This window comes from Schistocerca gregaria, chromosome 1 (genome assembly GCF_023897955.1).
Source record: "Schistocerca gregaria isolate iqSchGreg1 chromosome 1, iqSchGreg1.2, whole genome shotgun sequence".
NCBI lineage: Eukaryota > Metazoa > Arthropoda > Insecta > Orthoptera > Acrididae > Schistocerca > Schistocerca gregaria.
Genome location: NC_064920.1, coordinates 420,289,667 through 420,312,694, shown reverse-complemented (window position 1 = coordinate 420,312,694; position 23,028 = coordinate 420,289,667). Strand labels below are relative to the sequence as shown.

The following is a 23,028-nucleotide window of genomic DNA, read 5'->3' as shown; positions in this document are numbered from 1 at the left end:
GTTAATGTCTCGCTCTAGGAGGCAAGAATAATAGTATACCAAGATGGGCATTTTTAGGATCTGCATGGATGTAATTGGCACTAAGCTTGTCACTGTGAGACTTTTTCAGACTCGTGCAGATAGTACCACTTACTTGCACATTGAGGCTACCGAGTTGCAGGAAGCATTCAACCACACTACCAGTGGACACCTGACATCAGCAATTTTATCCCCAAGATAGTTTCTCGAAGAACTACAGAGGGTTCAGGAAGGGTTACAACCACACCTGGAATTGTTATAGATACTGTTAATACCCTTGTGTTACTGCATGGTCAGTGCTAATGTCACCCACAATGGGCCACTATTACATGTTCTTAATGTAAGGAGGGTGTCAGTTTTAGTGCTATGTAATCCACTTCTACCAAGTAGCATGGGGGACTCTGAAGAAGTTTATGCATATGAAGGTGCATAACATACTCCTAGTCGCATCTGATAGGAAGTTCCACGTCCTTCTTTCAGCATTGGGATTGCTACAGTGTCAGGCTGAATGAGTCACAATGTGAGTTACAAAGCTGATACATAGTCCCAGGGTCTTGCAAGCTCAACCTCTTCCGCGTAAAGAAGTTTGCAGTGGGTAATGATCGCTGTGTCCATCGTATTTTTGATAAAGCCGTAAGTGCCATCTGGTATCTTCTCTTAAGGATTCGAAAGGGAAAGGTAACCTTTGGAGCTGGTGAAGCTAGAAGACAATGGTTATGATGTGGTAAGCAGTTGAGCCCAATAGCTGAACATTTTTTGATTTACTTAGTTTACATAGGTAGACCAGAAAAATTCATATTTTCTTTTTCTTAAAACATTAAAATCAATCTATAAAACATTAATATTCATTTTTTTTTAGAATGTTGGATCTCTCAAAATATTTAAAGGTAATACTGAGATTCTGAATTACCTAAAATTTCCTTTCCCTTTATCATTGTAACCAACAATCTATTAAAAAAATTGTGATCAAAGGTATTAAGAATAATAACTGAAGCTCTAGACGGCCCCAAGTCTCCTTTTTCTTTGAACATTAGAATCAATAACTTCAAAAATTTAAATTATACAAGGTATACTTTGTAAACCAAATAAGCTCACATTTAGAAACAGTTTCACATTAATGGACCATAACTTGTCATGGGGACAGTGACAATCAAATGACTTGATGCCAGTTCAGCCAATCTGGGTGTGAGAAAACCAATGTTATTGTAGTTTTTACAGAAGAACCAATAACAAAATTTAATTACAATTCACTAAAGCATGACACACACACTAATGCGGCTGCATACAAATTAATTTTTCATCAGTATCAGATACATCAATACATAGCTCACTTTACTACAGTCTCAGGCTATGGACAAACTCTGTAAATGAAAATTATCATTTTCAGTCTTAATCAACTTTACGTCCACCCTGCCTGTTGAACATGAGGCAATATGGAACAATACAGTTAAACCTTGATGGGATTGATTGACAGCTTTGTAATCACAGAAATTAACTAACTCCTTTACATACAAATTTTTAGACAGTGGAACTTGAGAACATTTATCCATAATTATGACGTGCCTGGAGCTGACATCACTTCTTTAGAGTATCATGCACACAATTCAACATGATTTACACACGCCAGAAAGTCTGCATCAGAAAGGCATCCTATTAACCACACATACATTGAAATTTGCTGAACACTCCCAGGGAAATAAGCCCAACTCACTCTTCAGCGCAACATCCCGTGTAATGTGGCCCAGAGGAAATAGCAAAAATGCTCCTGAGACTTGCTAACGGAAAACAGTTCAATTTACAGAATGAACTAGGATGCAACTGGGGTTGATGACAGATGGACGAATTACTGTTCCAGGCAAGGTGAATGACCTAGTTCAAATTCCAAGCAGAATGCCGTTGCTCACCAAAATCAGTGGGAGTGTGAAGCACTAATTTTGATGTGATGTTCCCCTGCTAACTGCTGACGAAGCAGCAGCCACTGACCCCTCATGTGGACAATGCCGTAGCATTCCCTGTGCTTGCAGTCCACAACTAGCAGGTACTTGGCTCTCACTACATGGCTTACTCCGCTCTATATCGTCCAGCCCACTGATCACATCAGGCTCGTCGGCGTGCCCTTAAAACTGCCATCCACGCCTGACATCTCTGACCATGGAACAATTTTTCTTTGTGTAACAGCACACTGATGCAAGATATTGATACGGTTGCATGAATGCATTGCAGAAGTATGAACTGAAAATCATACAAATGTCATCGCCGCCCCTGCCCAGGTCATTCTAAATCGCAAGCACCTTGGGGAGCTGAGCATTCATTTGCTGGGTATGGGTTTGCCGAACCTGGGTTTTTTGAGCTGGTGCCTGTTGAGTGCCACCAGTGCTCTGCAACTGTAAGCTCTAGGTATGATTAAAAAGTGTGTGTGTGTGGGGGGAGGCGTGTTTGTTTGGACGGAACTTTTGTTAGTGGATATCCTCTAGAAAAACCGGCCACAACTCAGTTGTATAAGGCTTACACAGGCAAGTGGGGCTCTGTCTGGGTGGACACTTACTTGCCTAGGTGTTAGTAGGACTTCCAAGAAGCCATGACTTTCCTCTACAGCGAGAGTTTTGGGTGGTCCATAGGGCAGTGTTAACACCCAAACCTCAAAATGACCTTGTGTGGCAAATCCACCTGTAACACCTGTGAATTTCATTGTGTCCAATAATAGTAACAGACTTACATCCTGTGGTTAATTATGTATAGTGTGTATAATGTAAAGTCTATAGGACATTCATTTGAAAAGTTAACATCTTTCCACATCCATAAAGCTGTAGAGGGACTTTCAGATCACTTTAAATTTGTGAAGAGGCTTCAAAATGGTCCACTGCTGATTGATACACTGCAACCTAACAAAGTAAACAAGTTATTAAGTGGCAAACTACTTGGAGAATATCCTATAAACAGTGAACTTCACACTAGGCTAAATTGTTGTGAAGGAGATGTTGGGAAATGCCAGGACATTATGGATAGGGACACCAAAAAACTGCTGCAGGAATGGAAAGCTCAATAGTCACTGAAATTCAGAATTTCATGAACAAGTTGGTATATTTTATCCTGACATTCAGTTCATCAAAGTTACTTGAATTTATTGTGGCCAGCTTTTACTGCCTCAAAGTTAGGCCCTATGTACGTAACCCAATGTGCTGCTTTAAGTTTCAGTGCTTTGGTCATGCAGTCCAGGTTTGCAACAATCAAGCTATTGGTGGAAGATGTCCATGAACCCAGTATTCAAAGTTCTGTCCTGCCCATTTGTATCAATTCTTGCCAAATCCATCCTGATTGGAACAAATAATGTCTTTTCTCCACAGAAGAGAGAATCCAGGCAGTCAAAGAGAGAGAGAACATCTCATACTCATACATGGAATAAATGTGTAAGATCAGCCACCAACTGTAGTGCTGTTGTTTGACTCAGTGTTGAAGCAGCCTGTAAAGGAAACTAGTACCAACAGCCAGACCTTGACAGCTGATTGGGGCACCTGTAAATGCAGCCACAAGCCTGTATCACTAGAAACAAGCCTACCCACCGTAGCAAAAATCAAACTGAATGGCAGAAAGGATAATAGCCCCCCCCCCCCCCCCCCTCAGCAGACAGTAGAAGAGACCGAGCAAACTGCTTCTGGGTAAACAGCCTTGCCGCCATCACTAAAATCCAAGCAAGGGACGAATACGACTAGGCCAAACCAATCATGTCTGAAGCTATCAGACAATACGATCTTGGTCCTGTGTGATGGATCAGATGACATCAATACTTTCAATCATAATATTGGTTCCAGTTTGGCCGTCTGATGCAGCATCTGGTTATGAATATTTTTGAATGAAAACAGTTTTGGCTCCAAAATTATTTTTATAAGGAACAATTATGTGTTTTGCTCCTGCAAGGCATCATAGATAATAGAACACAAATGAATATCACAAACATCAAGAGCATTCTAGGATGTGACACTGATTAATCTTGCACTAATCACGTTTTCTGTGTTTTTTACACACCCATTAGATTAAGTCATTATTAGCAAGTTTCCATTAGTTATTTACAATTTTGTAACTGCAGCATTATTTGTTCTCTTTTTAAGTGGTTTCCCATATATTTTTAAATTGTCAACATTAAGTAGTTGAATGATACATTTGAGTCTTTGCCCCATCTAGCTCATACCCATGATCCTAGTGTAGTGCATCAGGTCTCACACCTCATAGACACCTGAACAGACATGCTTAGGCAATCATCTTTTGCTCTTCATCCACGTTTTACATGTGGCTCTATACTGTGTAGACCATGCTGAGCCTGCTTTAGTACACTGAAGGCATCGAACTGGTGTAGGCATGGTTCTAAGCTATGCAGCCATCCATACAATGGACACTAATATATCCGTAAACTCTCACAAAATGACAGTAAGATAAGCCTCATACTTCAGAAGCCACTGAAGGGTACTAAATAAGTATGAGAAGCTTCTTGATATAATATCTGGTCATCAAATTTCTTATCAGATATGTGAAGGGCCTAAGTGGGAAGTAAATGTAGAAAAATAAAATTAGCCGTGATTAATGGTGGGTGGCGGGAGAAATGGGAATGTAAAATATCTAGTACTACACAAGTTCGATGCCTTAAATGTACTCTTTACAGCAACACACCACCATTCTCACCTCAGCCTTTATTGCATGTAATTACCCCACCAGCCTAGTTAAAAAGCAGATTTCCTGGGCCATCACATCCAATCCTGCTACTGCTGATCCCTCCATAAAACAACTTTGGAGCATCCCATTGGTGAGAGTATTACCATGGTCTGGAATGTGTTAATCAGCTATTTCAACAGGGCCATGACTTTCTAAAATCATGATCTGAAATTAGATTCATTCTGTCTGAAATTTTGCCCACCACATCTAGAATAGCTTTGCGTCATCCTCACAATCTCAGTAATATTCTTGTCAGACCATATGCTCCTTTTGCACCCATCTCCCTACCCTACTGATGGTACCCCTGTGACAATCCCTGCTGCAAGACTTGCCCTATGCACCCTCCTACCATCACCTATAACAGCCCTGTAACTGGCAAAACATACACTATCAAAGGGAGGGCCACGTACAAAACGACACATGTCATATACCAGCTGTTATGTAAACACTGTTCGGCCCTCTATGTTGCCATGACTACCACCAAATTATCAATTAGGATGAATGGGCATAGGCAGTGGGTGTATACTGGCAACTACCAGTATCCTGTTGCAGAGCACGCTCTGCAACATGACATTAGTAACCTTGGTGCCTGTTTTACCACATACACCATCTGAATTCTTCCTGCAGACACCAGTTTATCAGAACTCCACAGGTGGGAACTAGCACCACAACATGTCCTTGGTTTTGCCACCCACCTGGCCTTAATTTAAATTAATTTCTTCAGTCTCAGTGTTTCTTCACTGTAAGTACTCTTTGCTTCACTCCGTTTTAGGTTTCTACATCTTTCACTGTCTTTTCCAACTATTTTTCACCACCCCTCACCTGTTGCTGAGAGAAGCTCTCATTACTTGAGATACCCCTTCCAATTTGTATCTAATACTGCATTTTGCTGTATCTCTTTTCTATTCTGAGTTAAACCCTTAGGGAACTAAAGCATATTTCCTTACCTGACCTTCACTGAGCCTTGCAGTGAATTTGAAATATGTATCATTTTATATGGCGACTGTTTTCAAATCTTAAAACAAATATTAAAATGTTTTGCCGTATCACACCTCTATCCCGAGTTATTCCCCACTATGGATTAAAATGGTCTACCCTTATAGACACGGTTAAAATTGATGGTCTTAAACACTTGCTTGCAATATGTCTGAAATTCTGTTTTTGTATGAAGTTATCTCTCTGTTCAGAATGACATGCTGTGTTCTGTTTGCTAGAAACCCTTCAATCCAACCACACAGCAAGTCTGACGTTTTGTATGTTCATATTTTGTTCATTAGGTGGCAGTCTGGAACTGCATGAAATGCCTTTCAGCTGTCAGGGAACATGGCACCAATCTGCGACCTGGTATGTATTGTTTTCTCAATCTAATGGAAGAACTGCCGGCCGCGGTGGTGTAGCGGTTCTAGGCACTCAGTCCGGAACCGTGCGCCTGCTACGGTCGCAGGTTCGAATCCTGCCTTGGGCATGGATGTGTGTGATGTCCTTAGGTTAGTTACGTTTAAGTAGTTCTAAGTTCTAGGGGACTGATGACCACAGATGTTAAGTCCCATAGTGCTCAGACCCATTTGAACCATTAATGGAAGAACTGGGCAAGCAGTTTCACAAGATTGTTGTTTTCAGTATCAATGTTAATTTCTACAGAGGGGAGTTCAGAACTACAGAAATGTTGTAATATGTAAGCATAAAACTTGTTCCAATATTCTACTACAGAGTGACCTCAGAGGTACTGGCCTATAGTTTTGTCCATCTGTTCAATGACCCTTTGTGAAAACATGAATCACCTGTGCTCCTTTCCAAACACTAGGAATGCTTTGTTCCTACAGTGATCTAAGGCACACTACTGCCAGAAGATGAACAGCAGGTTCTTTTGCAGGCTCTACATTGAAATGTATTGGTATTCCGTCAGGCCCATTGGCCTTTCCTGTGTTGAGAAATTTCAAACACTTTTCTATCCTGTGGTCACTTATTTTAATGTTTGTGCACCAATTTAAACGAGGAACCACAGTACAATCTTTCTCAATGAAATAGTAGAAAGATGTTCAGTATTTCGTCCTCTGCAGAGTGAGGTAGTAGTGGACAAGCCACGGATGTGATCAGATATGACTTTAATTTTGGCAATAACAATGTAATTTTTGATTAAAAGTGGAGATTGTGAAGATGGTATGATATTGAAAAATGGGGAAAAATAAAAATTAAGATAAAAACAGGTAACTCTTCAGTAGTTATCATGTCATTTGGAACCTACAATGTTAAAAATTTTAACTCAAGAATCAACCCCTAGACTTGATGAACTGGAGCCAACTACAAGAAAAGAAGATATGTAAAAATGTTTATTTGTAAATCTTACCCCTCTCGAAGCTTGTTAAAAGAATCTGTTATGAAATGAGTGAAAATCAACAGGTGATGTGAGGGAGGGTAAGATTACAATTGGTAGCATCATCTGGGATCAATTGACTGATAATGAAGTTGTGTCTGTTGCAGAAGAAGGGGCAGTGATTTGTGTCATTTGCAGTTTATATACAAATGAATTTCCGATCATACAGAGAAAGAAGACCGAGAGCTGCCCAGTGAAGTCGTATCAACAGTGACGAGACACTACCAACAATAACGGACCAGATCAGTTGAAAGAGTACTTTACAACTACAACCTAGGACATCAAAAAGGAAAGATATGTACAAACTATTTGTGAAATTAATTTGTGGACTCATGTGATTGTAAACAAAATGAAGAGAGACGAGTGTAGAAGTGCTGTAGAAGTGGAACCTGTAGGACCCTGTCAGGACATATCTGAGCCAAGTGAAAGCATAGTCATCAAATAAACAGTAAAAACTGATATTGTACAATTAATTTTGCAGAAAAAATGGAACAGAACTTCAGTAGTTTAGATCAAAAAAATTTAAATGCTGAAAACAATATGCAGACTAATTTAAAAGTTTTAGATCAAAATATATCAGTAGTTCAGGCGACACTGCCGCCTCAGCACCGCCACTGGGACCTGCAAGTGCCCATAATCCGGCATCCGAATCTGCGGCCCTTGCCTCAGAATGCCTCCTGCATGTCGGAATTTGCAATTTCTATCGAAAGTTGGTGAAGGGTTTTGCAGATTTAGCACAGCCATTGACGTGATTGTTACAGAAGGGTGTGAAATTTGAGTGGACAGGAGAGGGTCAGAAAGCATTTGACAAACTGAAAGAAGTGTTAACATCAAGTTCGGTTTTCGATTTTGAAAAGGAATTTATTCTGTCATGTGATGCATCAAATCAAACATTAGAGTGAGTTCTTAAGTCAGTAAATTGATGTGAAAGAACATCCTGAAGCCTATGAGTTTAGGCAGTTGAATGCAGCAGAGATGAATTACTCAACAACAGAGAGGGAGATGCTTAGCATAATCTATGGAATCACATATTTTAAATGTTATTTATATGGGAGAAGATTTCGGGTAGTGACAGATCATGCTGCGTAGAAGTGGTTGTTGGAGTTGAAGGATCTGTCCACTAGACTCGCTAGGTTGGCTGTGAGGCTTAGTGAATTTGACTACGAGGTGGTGCACAAGCCTGGGAAGAAGCGCGGTAATGCGGATGGACTGAGTAGAAAGGTTGCAAAAGTAGAAGTCATAGGTTGTGACCTAGCAGTATGACAATAATTACAGGTCACTGACAACGATTTTAATTTGTATCGAACATAGCCACAATTTAATATGTATAACGGTCTTCTGTGCAGGGAAACGAAGTTAGGGCCAAGGGTAGTAGTGCCAGAGAAACTGAGAGATGAGGTTTTAGAGGAAGCACATGATCACATCTTATCTGGTCGTGTAGAGTGACGAATAGGAGAGTGGTGGAGAGGTAGGAAAGTGGATGTGGATCAGTGTGTCAAGAGAGCAGAGAGCAGATTTGAGTCGGAAACAGATACAGCTGCAACGATTGCCGGAAGCGACATGTCCATTTTCTATGTTGGAAAGTGATGTCGTAGGACCTTTCATTCGAACACCATCAGGGAACAGATTTGTTCTGACAATAATAGACCATTTTTCGAGGTATGTGGAGATGGTGGCTATGCCAAATCAACAGGCAGCAATGGTCGTGCAAGTATTAGTAAATAACTGGACTGGAGACAATAATTACTGACCAAGGATCAACTTCATGTCAGATTTAATTAAGGAACTGTGTAAATTGTTGAATGTAAACAAGTTGAGGATGAGCACGTTGCATCCACAGGTGAACGGAAGGACAGAGCAGGTACACAGAACAATCAGGAAGATGCTGAGTTTTTATGTGGATTCTCATCACCAACAGTGGGACAAGTAGTTGAAGCACATTGTATGTGCATACAATGCAAAAGTCCATACCAATACCGGTTTATCTCCGTTTGAGGTAGTATACAGGCAAAAAATGCCTTCACCATTGATTTAGTGAAGCTACAGAAAGGAAGGACGGGTGAATCTGTACGTCAATTCACGAGAACAATTCAAAATGTTTGGAAATGGGTACAAAAGGTGAATACGAAGGCTTTGGAAAGACACGAAGATGCAGTAAAGTGGAAAGGAAGTTTACCGCAGTGTAGAATAGGGCAATGGGTAATGCTATCCAGTCCCTACATGCCAAAAGAGAAAACAAAAAAGTTCATCATGATGTATCAAAGGCCATACCATGTAGTTGAAACCACATCCCCCATTAATGTTAAGCTTCAGCTACCAACTAGAACAACAATAGTACACATTGGGCAGTTCCGGTCACTTAAGGGTTGTTTGGACGTAATTCCAGGCATGTCACAAGAAGGGAAGAGGAGGAAAGAGAGCGTGAAGATAGGTGCTAAGAGCAGAGAAAACTAGGAAGATAGAGTACAGCATGATGTGCCGTATGCTTTGCAAACCAGAAAGTAGTGGAGTATTTGTAGTTTTTTTGTTTGTTTTCTTGTTATGAATCATTGGGTTTGCGTAGATTAATTAGGCATTGTATTTTCATATGTTGTATGTATTTTTGAGTATTGTGAGCCTGCTAGGGACAGCGGGAAGGGTGATGGTGATCCCTGTCCTCAGTCACTGAAAAGGGGAGCATTGAGCAAGCTGGTAGAAGTAAAGAACTGAGGAGGTATAGCTTATCTTAGCAGTTAACAGCCAGTACGCCGAGATAACAAGGGAGGAATAATGGAGGTGCCATAGAGGGAAGGTAACAGTATGTCTAGCCAGGGTGGTAAGCACCAATCTGAACACGTGCACAGTGCAGTTATTTTTAGCCAGGAGGAAAGAAATAGACTGTCCAAGGGACATCGAGGAGCCAAAACTGAACTTGCAACAGGTTGGGATGCATTGGATCTTATCCACCTACAAAAATTTGATAGTAGTATCAAGTTGTTTGAGCAGATAGTATTTGCCGAAGAAAAATGTATAGAGCTCTAGGGGAGCGGAATTTTAATCACTGGAACTAAGTGTAACATAATAGGACCAACCTTTCATCTGCCAGCGTCAATTTCAGGAGTCTTGTAATTGAATGTTACACAGCCACAGCTGTACTGGCCAGAAGCAACTTTAGAGTTTTTGCCAAGGCAGAATCTGATCTTGTTAAATCAAACTCTGGAGTCAATAATCCCTTATAGCCTGTACCAACCTCAGATCTGCTCACATTCTGCCCTTACTGATGATATGACCTAAATATTTCACTTCTTCCAATGCAAAATGACACTTTTCCAGGCTCATTGTTAAACAAGCTGCTCTTAATCTCATAAAGACTTCCCTTAACTGCTGTCTATGCTGCTCCATACTACTTGAAAGCACTATAATGTCATCCAAATAGATAAGACACTGCTGTGGTTTCAAACCCCTCAACACATTCTCTAGCAACCTCTGAAACGTTGCTGGAGCATTTTTCCGACCGAATGGCATTCTGATGTACTGGTAATGGCCTCCAGGAGTAGAGAAAGCAGTTTTTGGACGATGCTCTGGAGCCACCTCTAACGGATGATAACCACTTGTCAAATCCATTGTAGAAAAGTACTGGCACTGTCCTAAGTGATCCAAAGTCTAAGATATGTTTGGAATGGTGTATGCTTCCATTACTGTCTTATTATTAAGGTATCAGTAGTCACAACAGAACCTGTATTTCTTAGTTACATCCATAGGTTTTTTAGGCACAACGGCAATGCCCACTCCCCAGCAACTATTACTGTGCTCTATAATACTGTCCACAAGCTGCCGATCAATGAAATCCTCCACAATTGGCTGCAAATACTTCAGTATTCTCTATGGTTTACGGTAAACAGGTGCTTCGTTCTCTGCTGGTTTCCTATGTTGAACTAATGGAGTTGCGGGTAGCGGCCCTTGTGGAAGCAACAAATCTGTAAATTCCCACAACAATTCTTCCATGTGCTCTGTTTCTTCTCCTTTCAAATGCTTAACTTTGTTGCGCAATGCAGTTCTATCAGGAGTTAGTGGTTGATTGCTATGCCTACCTCTTGAACAGCAGTCTTTGTCATCTGGTACATCCGAATTTGCTATTAAAACTCAATTTCCCAAATTCGTGTCTACAGCGCTAAAATTATCCACATTTACGGGGAATACTCACCTGTCGTTTCCCTCTTCTATACATTCAAGACTATTTCATGAAACAATCTAATGGATCCAAAAATTCATTATCCTTGAATGGTTCAATAACACATACTGTACCCACAGGTAGACATGACTCGACACTTACCCAAAGCGACTGCCCGGTGCCACTAGCCGCACACTCATGCAAATTAACTCTTAATGCTAATATACGCAGTTCAATTGGTTTGTTCATTATGCTGAATGTTCCTCATGATAGATGCAAGAAATCTACTTCTAGGATCATGTCATAGCCCTCACATAACCATGGTACTACCTCCAGGCATGCATCAAATCGGACTTTCCCTACGTGAAAGTCAACTTTCACTGGCCCCAAAGGTGTGACCTCCTTATCCCCTACTCCATGCAACCTATAACTTGGTGGGTCTAACATCTTTCATCCCATTAAACTCTTAGTAGCCACTGACACTTGCGCCCCTATGGCCAACAAAATCTTAAATGTTTTAGTTCCTATGGATCCTGGTCGCGCCTCTCTTGCAGAGTCTGCCACTTGAGTTTGCTAAACATCTCCGTAATGCTATCACGCTTACCAAATAACCCTGTGACGAAATGCGCCGCTCTTCTTTGGATCTTCTCTATATCCTCTGTCAACCCGACCTGGTACGGATCCCACACTGATGAGCAATACTCAAACATAGGTCGAACGAGTGTTTTGTAAGTCACCTCCTTTGTTGATGGACTACATTTTCTAAGGGCTCTCCCAATGAATCTCAGCCTGGCTCCTGCCTTACCACCAATTAATTTTATATGATCATTCCACTTCAAATCATTCCATATGCATACTCCCAGATATTTTACAGAAGTAACTGCTACCAATGTTTGTTCCGCTATCATATAATCATACAATAAAGGATCCTTCTTTCTAAGTATTCACAATACATTACATTTGTCTATGTTAAGGGTCAGTTGCCATTCCCTGCACCAAGTGCCTATCTGCTGCAGATCTTCCTGCATTTCACTGCAATTTTCTAATGCTGCAACTTCTCTGCATACTACAGCATCATCCACGAAAAGCCGCATGGAACTTACGACATTATCTACTAGGTCACATACCCCCATCGCCACGTCTGTCTCCTCACCCTGAATTGCCAGCTGAATGGCCTAATACAAATCTTTCGGAGTTCCTTCATGCTTCATGCACTTTCTGCGACATATGCACAAGTAACCCCATCAAAAATACATCAAGTGCCCTTTGCTCGGCCTCCTGCAACAGAACACCCTTTGCCTCATTGCTCTGACCCAACTCGTAAGGATACTCGTTAATTTCTCTTATCCTGTCCACAAATTTCTTCACCATGTCTCCCTGCCTCTTTGTCATTGTACTCAACCTATCCCTGAAGTACCGAGTGTTATTTTGTTTCTTATACCTCTGTAAAAGCCCCTCCCTTCAACTTCTTAAACTGTCCCATCTGCATTAATCTCGGAACACCTTATATATGCCTTTGCTTCACCCATTAATCCAATCTTGGCTATATGTAACAAATGTTCATCTGACCAACCATTCATCAGAGCTGCAGTTTCCAAGTCCTCCACAAACTAACGCACATCCTCAGATGCCTTGCCAGAAAATGGAATAATCAGATTCGCAGCAGCTGGATCAATCTCCTGCTGCGGCACCCTATGCAACAATGACTGATTAGATGTGGTTTCCTGCTCACTCCTAGGTGTTAATTCACTTGTCAACTGCGTATTGTCCACTGCTACTTCCAACAACATCTGTACCACTTCTGGTTCCGACACACCTTGCGTCCCTCACTCTGCCATTGTGTTGCTTTTGTTCCCAGTTAATTGTGAAACAAAACATTTAAAAATGACCTGACTTTCTACAACTCTGTATCATCATACTCAGTATCATCATACACCTACACAAAAGTAATCAAATGTCACGAAAAACATCATCTTACTGCCCCAAATACACTAACACTTATTCAAAAAAAAAAAAAAATGCTCCCTTTAAAACATCTGAGATGGCCTGCCAGGAGCCATGCTCAAAACACAAACAAAAAAGAAAGAAAATGTCCAACACTTAAAAAGAAAACTTGGTCAACACTCACCATATTTTGAGACTGTAATGCAGGCAATGGGCTCGAACATCATACTGTACAGATGACGCCCGCTATTCTGACACCAAATGTAGATGGTAAGTTGGATAAGGATGGAACCTGTCAGGATGCACCATATTAAAACTCGTCTGAGTTTCCCAAGTAATTTATTATCTCCAGCTACAGTGCCCCCATTCTTCTCGGCCTGCGTCACCGGGGTCCCGCAATGCTGAGAACACCACTTCGCTGTCTGTGAAATGGCTTGGCATAGAATGGCTGCGTCAGCAACCCGTGCAACGCCCTGTTGTGTGTCAGCCTTGTATGGCCGTGGAGTTGTGACAACTTCAGGATGCCCCGGCAGTCAACTCAGCGGACTCCATCTCTCCACCTCAGCGCCGCCCTGGGAGCTGCAAGGTGGCCTGCAGCGTGCTTCCTCGCCAGTGTGGCTAAGATCGTGGCGGCAACAAGCGCCCACAATCTGGCATCCGTATCTGCGGCTCTCGCCTCAGGATGCCTCCGGCATGTGTTGGTAGCCAACAAGACTGCCCGCAGTAGCAAGGCATGGCATGGCCTGCCTCTTGCTGGCTGTGGACCCCATGTTGGCCTCAGTTGGTCAAAACAGCAACCTGCTGTGGACTGGAAAGCTAGCGCCCCATCTGCTGGTGGCGTGACACACCTCGCCATCCAAGAGAGCTGTCACACTTGAAGGCCTTGTTAGTGAACCGGCACCTATTTATACGCAGCTGTGCGCCTCTGTTTTGCTAATGTGTCGCTCCGAGTCGTGTACTCGTAACACCTGGGTAGGCCCAGTAGGCCCCTTCTGCCTGTAACTTGTGCCATGCACACTGCTGTGTTTACTCTTTTCAGCAGATCTATGGCCCTGTGGCCTCTATATTACTTCGCAGCCACTGGTAGCATAACTTACTTCAACAGGCCTGCGCCTGGCTGTAATTTGTGTGCTCAGAAATATTGCACGAAAGACAATTTACATCCATTGGATTTCCTGCGCCACTGTAGAGGTTTTGTGTCAATAATCAAAAAATTAAATTTGTAAAGAGATTTCTTGAATCAAAGCTCTGTCTTGGGTAAGTTTGAATTTAAGTTAGTGGGAAACATCAATGTTTCGAAAAAAGTTTTTTTAAATAAATTTTGGTCAGAGGCTTAACTGGGAAGAATTAAAAGTGAATTTTTGAGTGGTCCTAATTATAGGAATAGGGATGGTACTCTGAAAGCAATTTTTAAGAATCAGCTTAAGAAATTAACACACCTTGTCAAACCATTTGATGAAATGACACTGATTGATGCACTTAAAATGAGATTATCAGAAAGGTTGCAGTGGGATTTAGTATACGGACCTGATGATTGTCTTGAACAGTTTTTATGATATGTTAATAGGCTAGATAGGGCAGTAGAAAGAAGTATGTACCATAATAATTGAAATGATAGAGATCACAATGGTAACAACTATGGAAACAGAGATAATGGTAACTTCTATCAGGGTCAAAATGGTAACAGAGACAGAAATTCTGAACATCAGCAGAATAGGGATAATGGGGATAACCATGAACAGTTTAATACAAGAAACAATAATAGAGGTAACTAATCGGGAAATGACAGTTCACCTCAATGAAGGTCCTCAATTTTGGGGCAAGGAAACACAAGAAGCACAGAACCCCCAATTTACATTTGCAATTAGACAATAATAACAGTGTAGCACAGGTAACTGAAATTTAACAGAAGAAATGTCAGATTTCTTATATATGTTTTGATCAAAAGTTTTGGGATACTGTGTTTAATTACAGTAATGTAGGTGCTAGTCACAAACCAGAATGTGAAAGTAATGAGAATTTTGATGTAGTATGTAATAATGATTTCTTCTTGTGGTCAGAAAACAGTGTTATTGATTTATGTAAATCAGGTGATGATGGTATTGGATCTGAACTAGGTGGCATTTTTGATACAGATGTGAAAGAGAGCTGTGAAATAACTGAGGTTGGTAAGTCTGAGACTGGTAGCTTATTGGGAATAAATGTTGGTGAGGTAAGTGACTTTGATGGAGATGAGACTTGTGTTGCTAATGATGTTTTTGATTAAGTAATTTTGGAAGAATATGATGATGATGATGATGAGTAACAGGTATTTGTGGAGTTTAAGAATACTGAAGTTTCAGAGTTATTTGTGAATGATGTTGATAATACAGATAAGGTAAGTGACATATGTGATGATCTAAGGGAGAGTCATGGAATACCAATCCAGTCAAAGCAGTTTTTCATTAATGTCATGCAGATTAATAGTCCAAATGGTAAAGGTGAGTTATCTGTAAGCCTAGTGAATAAAGGTGAAAACTTTTTGAAGTTTGTTTGGGACCATATTGTTGATAACATAGATAAATGAGCATTCTGGAATACGTTAGCTGTTGTTCGTCAAAATTTGTATCCAAATTGGTGGAATGAAGTGAAAGAAGACCTAAGTAGGAAGTGTAATTTTGACAGTAATATATTTTGTGTTCCTTCTGTAATAAGTGATTTTAGTCATGCTGTGCAGTCCATTCATTGTGTTCAATCTTTATCTGATAACATGAGTAACTGGAGTAGTACTATGATAACAGTGTTGTTGTTGTCTTCAGTCCTGAGACTGGTTTGATGCAGCTCTCCATGCTACTCTATCCTGTGCAAGCTGCTTCATCTCCCAGTACCTACTGCAACCTACATCCTTCTGAATCTGCTTAGTGTACTCATCTCTCGGTCTCCCTCTACGATTTTTACCCTCCACGCTGCCCTCCAATGCTAAATTTGTGATCCCTTGATGCCTCAAAACATGTCCTACCAACCGATCCCTTCTTCTAGTCAAGTTGTGCCACAAACTTCTCTTCTCCCCAATCCTATTCAATACCTCCTCATTAGTTACGTGATCTATCCACCTTATCTTCAGTATTCTTCTGTAGCACCACATTTCGAAAGCTTCTATTCTCTTCTTGTCCAAACTAGTTATCGTCCATGTTTCACTTCCATACATGGCTACACTCCAAACAAATACTTTCAGAAACGACTTCCTGATACATAAATCTATATTCGATGTTAACAAATTTCTCTTCTTCAGAAACGCTTTCCTTGCTATTGCCAGTCTACATTTTATATCCTCTCTACTTCGACCATCATCAGTTATTTTACTTCCTAAATAGCAAAACTCCTTTACTACTTTAAGTGTCTCATTTCCTAATCTAATTCCCTCAGCATCACCCGATTTAATTTGACTACATTCCATTATCCTCGTTTTGCTTTTGTTAATGTTCATCTTATATCCTCCTTTCAAGACACTGTCCATTCCGTTCAACTGCTCTTCCAAGTCCTTTGCCGTCTCTGACAGAATTACAATGTCATCGGCGAACCTCAATGTTTTTACTTCGTCTCCATGAATTTTAATACCTACTCCAAATTTTTCTTTTGTTTCCTTTACTGCTTGCTCAATATACAGATTGAATAACATCGGGGAGAGGCTACAACCCTGTCTCACTCCTTTCCCAACCACTGCTTCCCTTTCATGCCCCTCGACTCTTATTACTGCCATCTGGTTTCTGTACAAATTGTAAATAGCCTTTCGCTCCCTGTATTTTACCCCTGCCACCTTTAGAATTTGAAAAAGAGTATTCCAGTCAACATTGTCAAAAGCTTTCTCTAAGTCTACAAATGCTAGAAACGTAGGTTTGCCTTTTCTTAATCTTTCTTCTAAGATAAGTCGTAAGGTCAGTATTGCCTCACGTGTTCCAACATTTCTACGGAATCCAAACTGATCTTCCCCGAGGTCTGCATCTACCAGTTTTTCCATTCGTCTGTAAAGAATTCGCGTTAGTATTTTGCAGCCGTGGCTTATTAAACTGATAGTTCGGTAATTTTCACATCTGTCAGCACCTGCTTTCTTTGGGATTGGAATTATTATATTCTTCTTGAAGTCTGAGGGTATTTCGCCTGTCTCATACATCTTGCTCACCAGCTGGTAGAGTTTTGTCATTACTGGCTCTCCCAAGGCCGTCAGTAGTTCTAATGGAATGTTGTCTACTCCGGGGGCCCTGTTTCGACTGAGGTCTTTCAGTGCTCTGTCAAACTCTTCACGCAGTATCGTATCTCCCATTTCGTCTTCATCTACATCCTCTTCTATTTCCATAATATTGTCCTCAAGTACATCGCCCTTGTATAAACCTTCTATATACTCCTTCCACCTTTCTGCCTTCCCTTCTTTGCTTAGAACTGGGCTGCCATCTGAGCTCTTGATATTCATACACGTGGTTCTCTTCTCTCCAAAGGTCTCTTTAATTTTCCTGTAGGCAGTATCTATCTTACCCCTAGTGAGATAAGCTTCTACATCCTTACATTTGTCCTCTAGCCATCCCTGTTTAGCCATTTTGCACTTCCTGTCGATCTCATTTTTGAGACGTTTGTATTCCTTTTTGCCTGCTTCATTTACTGCATTTTTATATTTTCTCCTTTCATCAATTAAATTCAATATTTCTTCTGTTACCCAAGGATTTCTAGCAGCCCTCGTCTTTGTACCTACTTTATCCTCTGCTGCCTTCACTACTACATCCCTCAGAGCTACCCATTCTTCTTCTACTGTATTTCTTTCCCCTATTCCTGTCAATTGTTCCCTTATGCTATCTCTGAAACTCTGTACAACCTCTGGTTCTTTCAGTTTATCCAGGTCCCATCTCCTTAATTTCCCACATTTTTGCAGTTTCTTCAGTTTTAATCTACAGGTCATAACCAATAGATTGTGGTCAGAGTCCACATCTGCCCCTGGAAATGTCTTACAACTTAAAACCTGGTTCCTAAATCTCTGTCTTACCATTATATAATCTATCTGATACCTTTTAGTATCTCCAGGGTTCTTCCACGTATACAACCTTCTTTCGTGATTCTTAAACCAAGTGTTAGCTATGATTAAGTTGTGCTCTGTGCAAAATTCTACTAGGCGGCTTCCTCTTTCATTTCTTAGCCCCAATCCATATTCACCTACTATGTTTCCTTCTCTCCCTTTTCCTACACTCGAATTCCAGTCACCCATTACTATTAAATTTTCGTCTCCCTTCACTATCTTAATAATTTCTTTTATTTCATCGTACATTTCTTCAATTTCTTCATCATCTGCAGAGCTAGTTGGCATATAAACTTGTACTACTGTAGTAGGTGTGGGCTTCGTATCTATCTTGGCCACAATAATGCGTTCACTATGCTGTTTGTAGTAGCTTACCCGCATTCCTATTTTCCTATTCATTATTAAACCTACTCCTGCATTACCCCTATTTGATTTTGTGTTTATAACCCTGTAGTCACCTGACCAGAAGTCTTGTTCCTCCTGCCACCGAACTTCACTAATTCCCACTATATCTAACTTTAACCTATCCATTTCCCTTTTTAAATTTTCTAACCTACCTGCCCGATTAAGGGATCTGACATTCCACGCTCCGATCCGTAGAACGCCAGTTTTCTTTCTCCTGATAACGGCATCCTCCTGAGTAGTCCCCGCCCGGAGATCCGAATGGGGGACTATTTTACCTCCGGAATATTTTACCCAAGAGGATGCCATCATCATTTAATCATACAGTAAAGCTGCATGTCCTCGGGAAAAATTACGGCTGTAGTTTCCCCTTGCTTTCAGCCGTTCGCAGTACCAGCACAGCAAAGCCGTTTTGGTTAATGTTGCAAGGCCAGATCAGTCAATCATCCAGACTGTTGCCCCTGCGACTACTGAAAAGGCTGCTGCCCCTCTTCAGGAACCACACGTTTGTCTGGCCTCTCAACAGATACCCCTCCGTTGTGGTTGCACCTACGGTACGGCCATCTGTATCGCTGAGGCACGCAAGCCTCCCCACCAACGGCAAGGTCCATGGTTCATGGGGGGAAAGTTTTTAAAAACATGTTAAGATAGTGTGGATGTAGCATTTGATGAAATAGAAAGTGTTCTTATATGAAGTTTCTAACAGCAGAGAAGGTGATTCAGATTTTGTGTCCATACATTAAGATCAAGATTGATCAGTGGGAGGGGAGCTGTATGATTGATACAGTAAGCACACTTTGTGGTATACCTGAACAATTTAGACACAACATCCACTATAGTAAGACTTTTGTGGAAATGTTCATTGTAGGTGTAAAGGTAAGAGGAGATCCAGGTAAGCAAAGCAAATTGGTAAAATGTCAGGTACTGTTATCTTTTAGTATAGAAGACCTCTTGAAGGTGGATGCATAATGACCCCTAGTCTAGAAGAAAATATGCACTACATTTGTAGATTCATAAGATTATATAATTGTGTTTTGTTTGTCAGGAATGTAGTATGTAAGATGATGTGATTTCTAGAGTTCTGTCTTATCAACTGATACACTATAGAATTATATTTTGTAATAGATTTGTGCTTTAAAATTTGATACACATATGCCAGGGGACTAAATGAGTAGATCCTTAGGCAGTTTTGTAATGGGACAATGTAAAAATTACAGAAACAACACGATTTAAAAAAATCACATATTTATAAACAGAGCAATAAATAACAGTTTGTATATAAGGACACCACCAATTGTAAATTTACACTCACAGAAGAGCAACCACAAGCAGACATCCAGCTTAGATAATATATAGTCGATTGCCGCTTGGGTCGCCATTAGGAAATCCTCTGAGTCACCCTCATATGCCCTTAGTGGGCATTCCTGCACGATGTGTTTGACCGTCTGTCTCTCAGTGCCACAGTCACAAGCGGCCAAAGGATGTTTACCCCATCTGTGTAAGGAGTCGGCGCATCTCCCACGGTTGGTTCTGATGCGATTAAGAGTTGATCAAACTTTGCGAGGGCAATCAAATCCTTTTGGTTTACTAAAGATGCATGGCATAGTGTGGCAGTTTATTGCTGTTCTGCGCTCCCATTCCTCTTTCCATCGGTCATTTATTTTAAAGTTGGTTTGGTGCAGAGCCTGTGTGGTCTTTAGTGGAGGATGCCTAGACTGGAGTCGGTTTCCTTGGATGTCGTGAGTATCTTCATGGATTTGTAATTGAGGGTTGGTCATGATTTTTTTGAAATTCTCTAACCAGAGCGTGTTCTCGGCGCAGGTTAGGAGGAGCTATGTTACTGAGAATGGGCAGCCGCACTGTAGGAGTTGGCCTGATTGTGCCTGATATAATACGCATTGTTGCATTAAGTTGGCTATCTACCATGCGTGTGTGTTTGGTGTTGAGCCACACTGGGGCACAGTATTCTGCCACTGGATACACCAAGTCAAGTGCAGATGTTCTTAAGGTAGATGGTGTGGAGCGCCAGGTGGTGCCACAGAGCTTCTGCAATATGTTGTTGTGTGTTTTATGTTTCGCTGCAGTTTTCGTCAGGTGTTCTTTGAATGTTAGTGTCCTATGTAGGGTAACCCCAAGGTACTTTGGGTGTTTGTTGTGATGTAGTAATTTCCCATCCAGATAGACATGTAGTCCTCTGTTGGCCATTTTGTTGTTTAAATGGAAGGCAAATACTTCTGTCTTTGTAGCACTAGGTTGTAGCCTCCATTTTCTAAAGTACTCGCTGAGAATCCCTAGGTCACTCGTAAGGATATCTTCGGCAGTTTCTATATTTCTGTGGGCTTTTGCTAGAGCCCAGTCGTCAGCATAACCAAATTTGCGCGATGTAAAGGCTGAAAAGAAGGGGCGCAAGGACAGAGCCTTGTGGCAGTCCATTATTGAGTTTCATCTGTTTACTTCTCTCATTCCCCATTATTACTTGGAAGGTTCTATTTGACAACATATCATCAATAAGGTTGGTTATCTTCTTGCAGGGGACGGCACAGATTAATTTGTACATGAGCCTCTGTTTCCAAACTGTATCATAGGCTGCTGTTAGGTCTATGAATGCTGCAGCTACTTTATGTTTCTTTTGGAACCCCACCTCTATATATGTTGTCAGTGATAGGACTTGATCTGTACAGCAGCGATAGGGATGGATTCCTGCTTGTTCTATAGGGATTTTTTTTGAGTATAGTTTGGCCTGTTCTGTTGAGGAGCAGTCTTTCTAGTAATTTATAGACCATATTAAGAAGGGCAATGGGTGGTAACTCCCTGGTCTATCGCCTGGTTTACCAGGTTTCAGGACTGCGATGATCTTTGCTCGTTTAAGTGAGGGAGGAATGTTACCCACTTGGAGAATGTCTGTAAAGAACTTAGCCAGCCATTGTTTGTGTAGTCTCCGACATGTATGAATAACTAAGGGGGGATACCATCGAAACCCGGAGCTTTGCCTGATTTAACCTTCTACAGGGCATTGGTAACCACCTCGATACGAATATCTGATGAATATTCTGAGTCCTTTGCACGGGTCCTTTTTAATGTTTTTAAGTCCTTCTTCACTTTTGTTGTGTGCTTTCTATCTCGTGGGGCTCTAGATGCAGAAATTATGCGGTATGCAACCTTGTTGGGAGATATTTCGTCCTTTCTATGTGTGTTCTATTAGTGTTATATATTATTATTATTATTATTATTATTATTATTATTATTATTCCTGTGTGCTCCTCACAGAATAATTAAATTTAACTGTCATGAACTCTGTTGGGTAAAGTAATGGGCAGTGCGGTAAAATGAGTGAAGACACATTTTATTCATATATAATTAATATATAATTCATTTTCACAGTGAGCAACAATCTATCCTTTTCATAATATTGTTGAAATTACAACATGTACTTTCTTAGATATCTGATCTCGGAAACCAGCTGTTCTTTGTCACAAGTAGTCTTACTATATTAGTATATTTAAAACTGTTCTCTTATGGGTATATTATGGAAGTTTATAAATGCCCTAGCTGCCCATTTGATTTTCATTCAAGTAGAACATCTAAAAATAGTAACTTACTTTTTCTCTCCATCTCAATGAAGAATTTGGTGGCAGGGTGCATGCTATTTATATGACCAATGAACTGGAGAAGAGCTTCAATTACAATAATAAAGGTGTCATGAACATAGCAAAAGAAGCAAGATTGACAAAGAGGAGGTAAATTTAACACTTGTTCTTTGCAAACGAGGAATATAAATAAATTTAGAACTTACCCAGTCTCCTTTTGTGTTGTGGTATGCAGCTTGTTTTTCAAGACAGGCGAAAAAATTAGACAATGGTAGTGGAGCAGTCTTGCAGTCTGGAGACATACCAGCACAAGTTAATAGAAATTTCCATTTTTTTTCTGTGTCCCAAAAGTAAATGTGCCTGGCAAAGAAATGATCAGATCACTTTTTGTTTCTTGCATTAATATGCAGCTGTCTTGTCAATCAGTGGACTACATAACAGCTATTGAAACACACAGTTAGCTATTGAAACACAAAGTTTAAACATAGTCTCAAATCCACAATTGAGGGTGACATGAAGCATATTGTTATGAGTCCTCTTCACATTAATTTGATGACTGTATCATTCAACTATTCTTTGCATTGAAAGCCTGACAACATATTGTGCAAGAAAATGGAATTTGGCCTTATTTCAAATGATAAAATAGCTGAAAGTTAGACACTATACACATTAGCATAGGATTTCCTCATGTCCCTTGACATATATTTATGAAAACTTTTTAATTTTCAAATTTACATAAAAATAAACTGCCATGAGTGTGTGTCAGGGGATTCAATTTAAATTATTATTATTATTATTATTATTATTA

The 23,028-nt window shown here is 40.6% G+C and overlaps 1 protein-coding gene across 1 annotated transcript in view; it reads right to left on the bottom strand.

Moving 5' to 3' along the window:
* Positions 1 to 23,028, bottom strand: part of LOC126352186 (serine/threonine-protein kinase/endoribonuclease IRE2-like) — a 78,117-nt gene that overhangs the window by 4,627 nt on the left and 50,462 nt on the right. Inside the window, exon 5 of the mRNA XM_050002671.1 lies at positions 22,427 to 22,580. Coding sequence (XP_049858628.1) covers positions 22,427 to 22,580 — 154 coding nt within the window. The remainder of the gene's footprint in view (positions 1 to 22,426; positions 22,581 to 23,028) is intronic.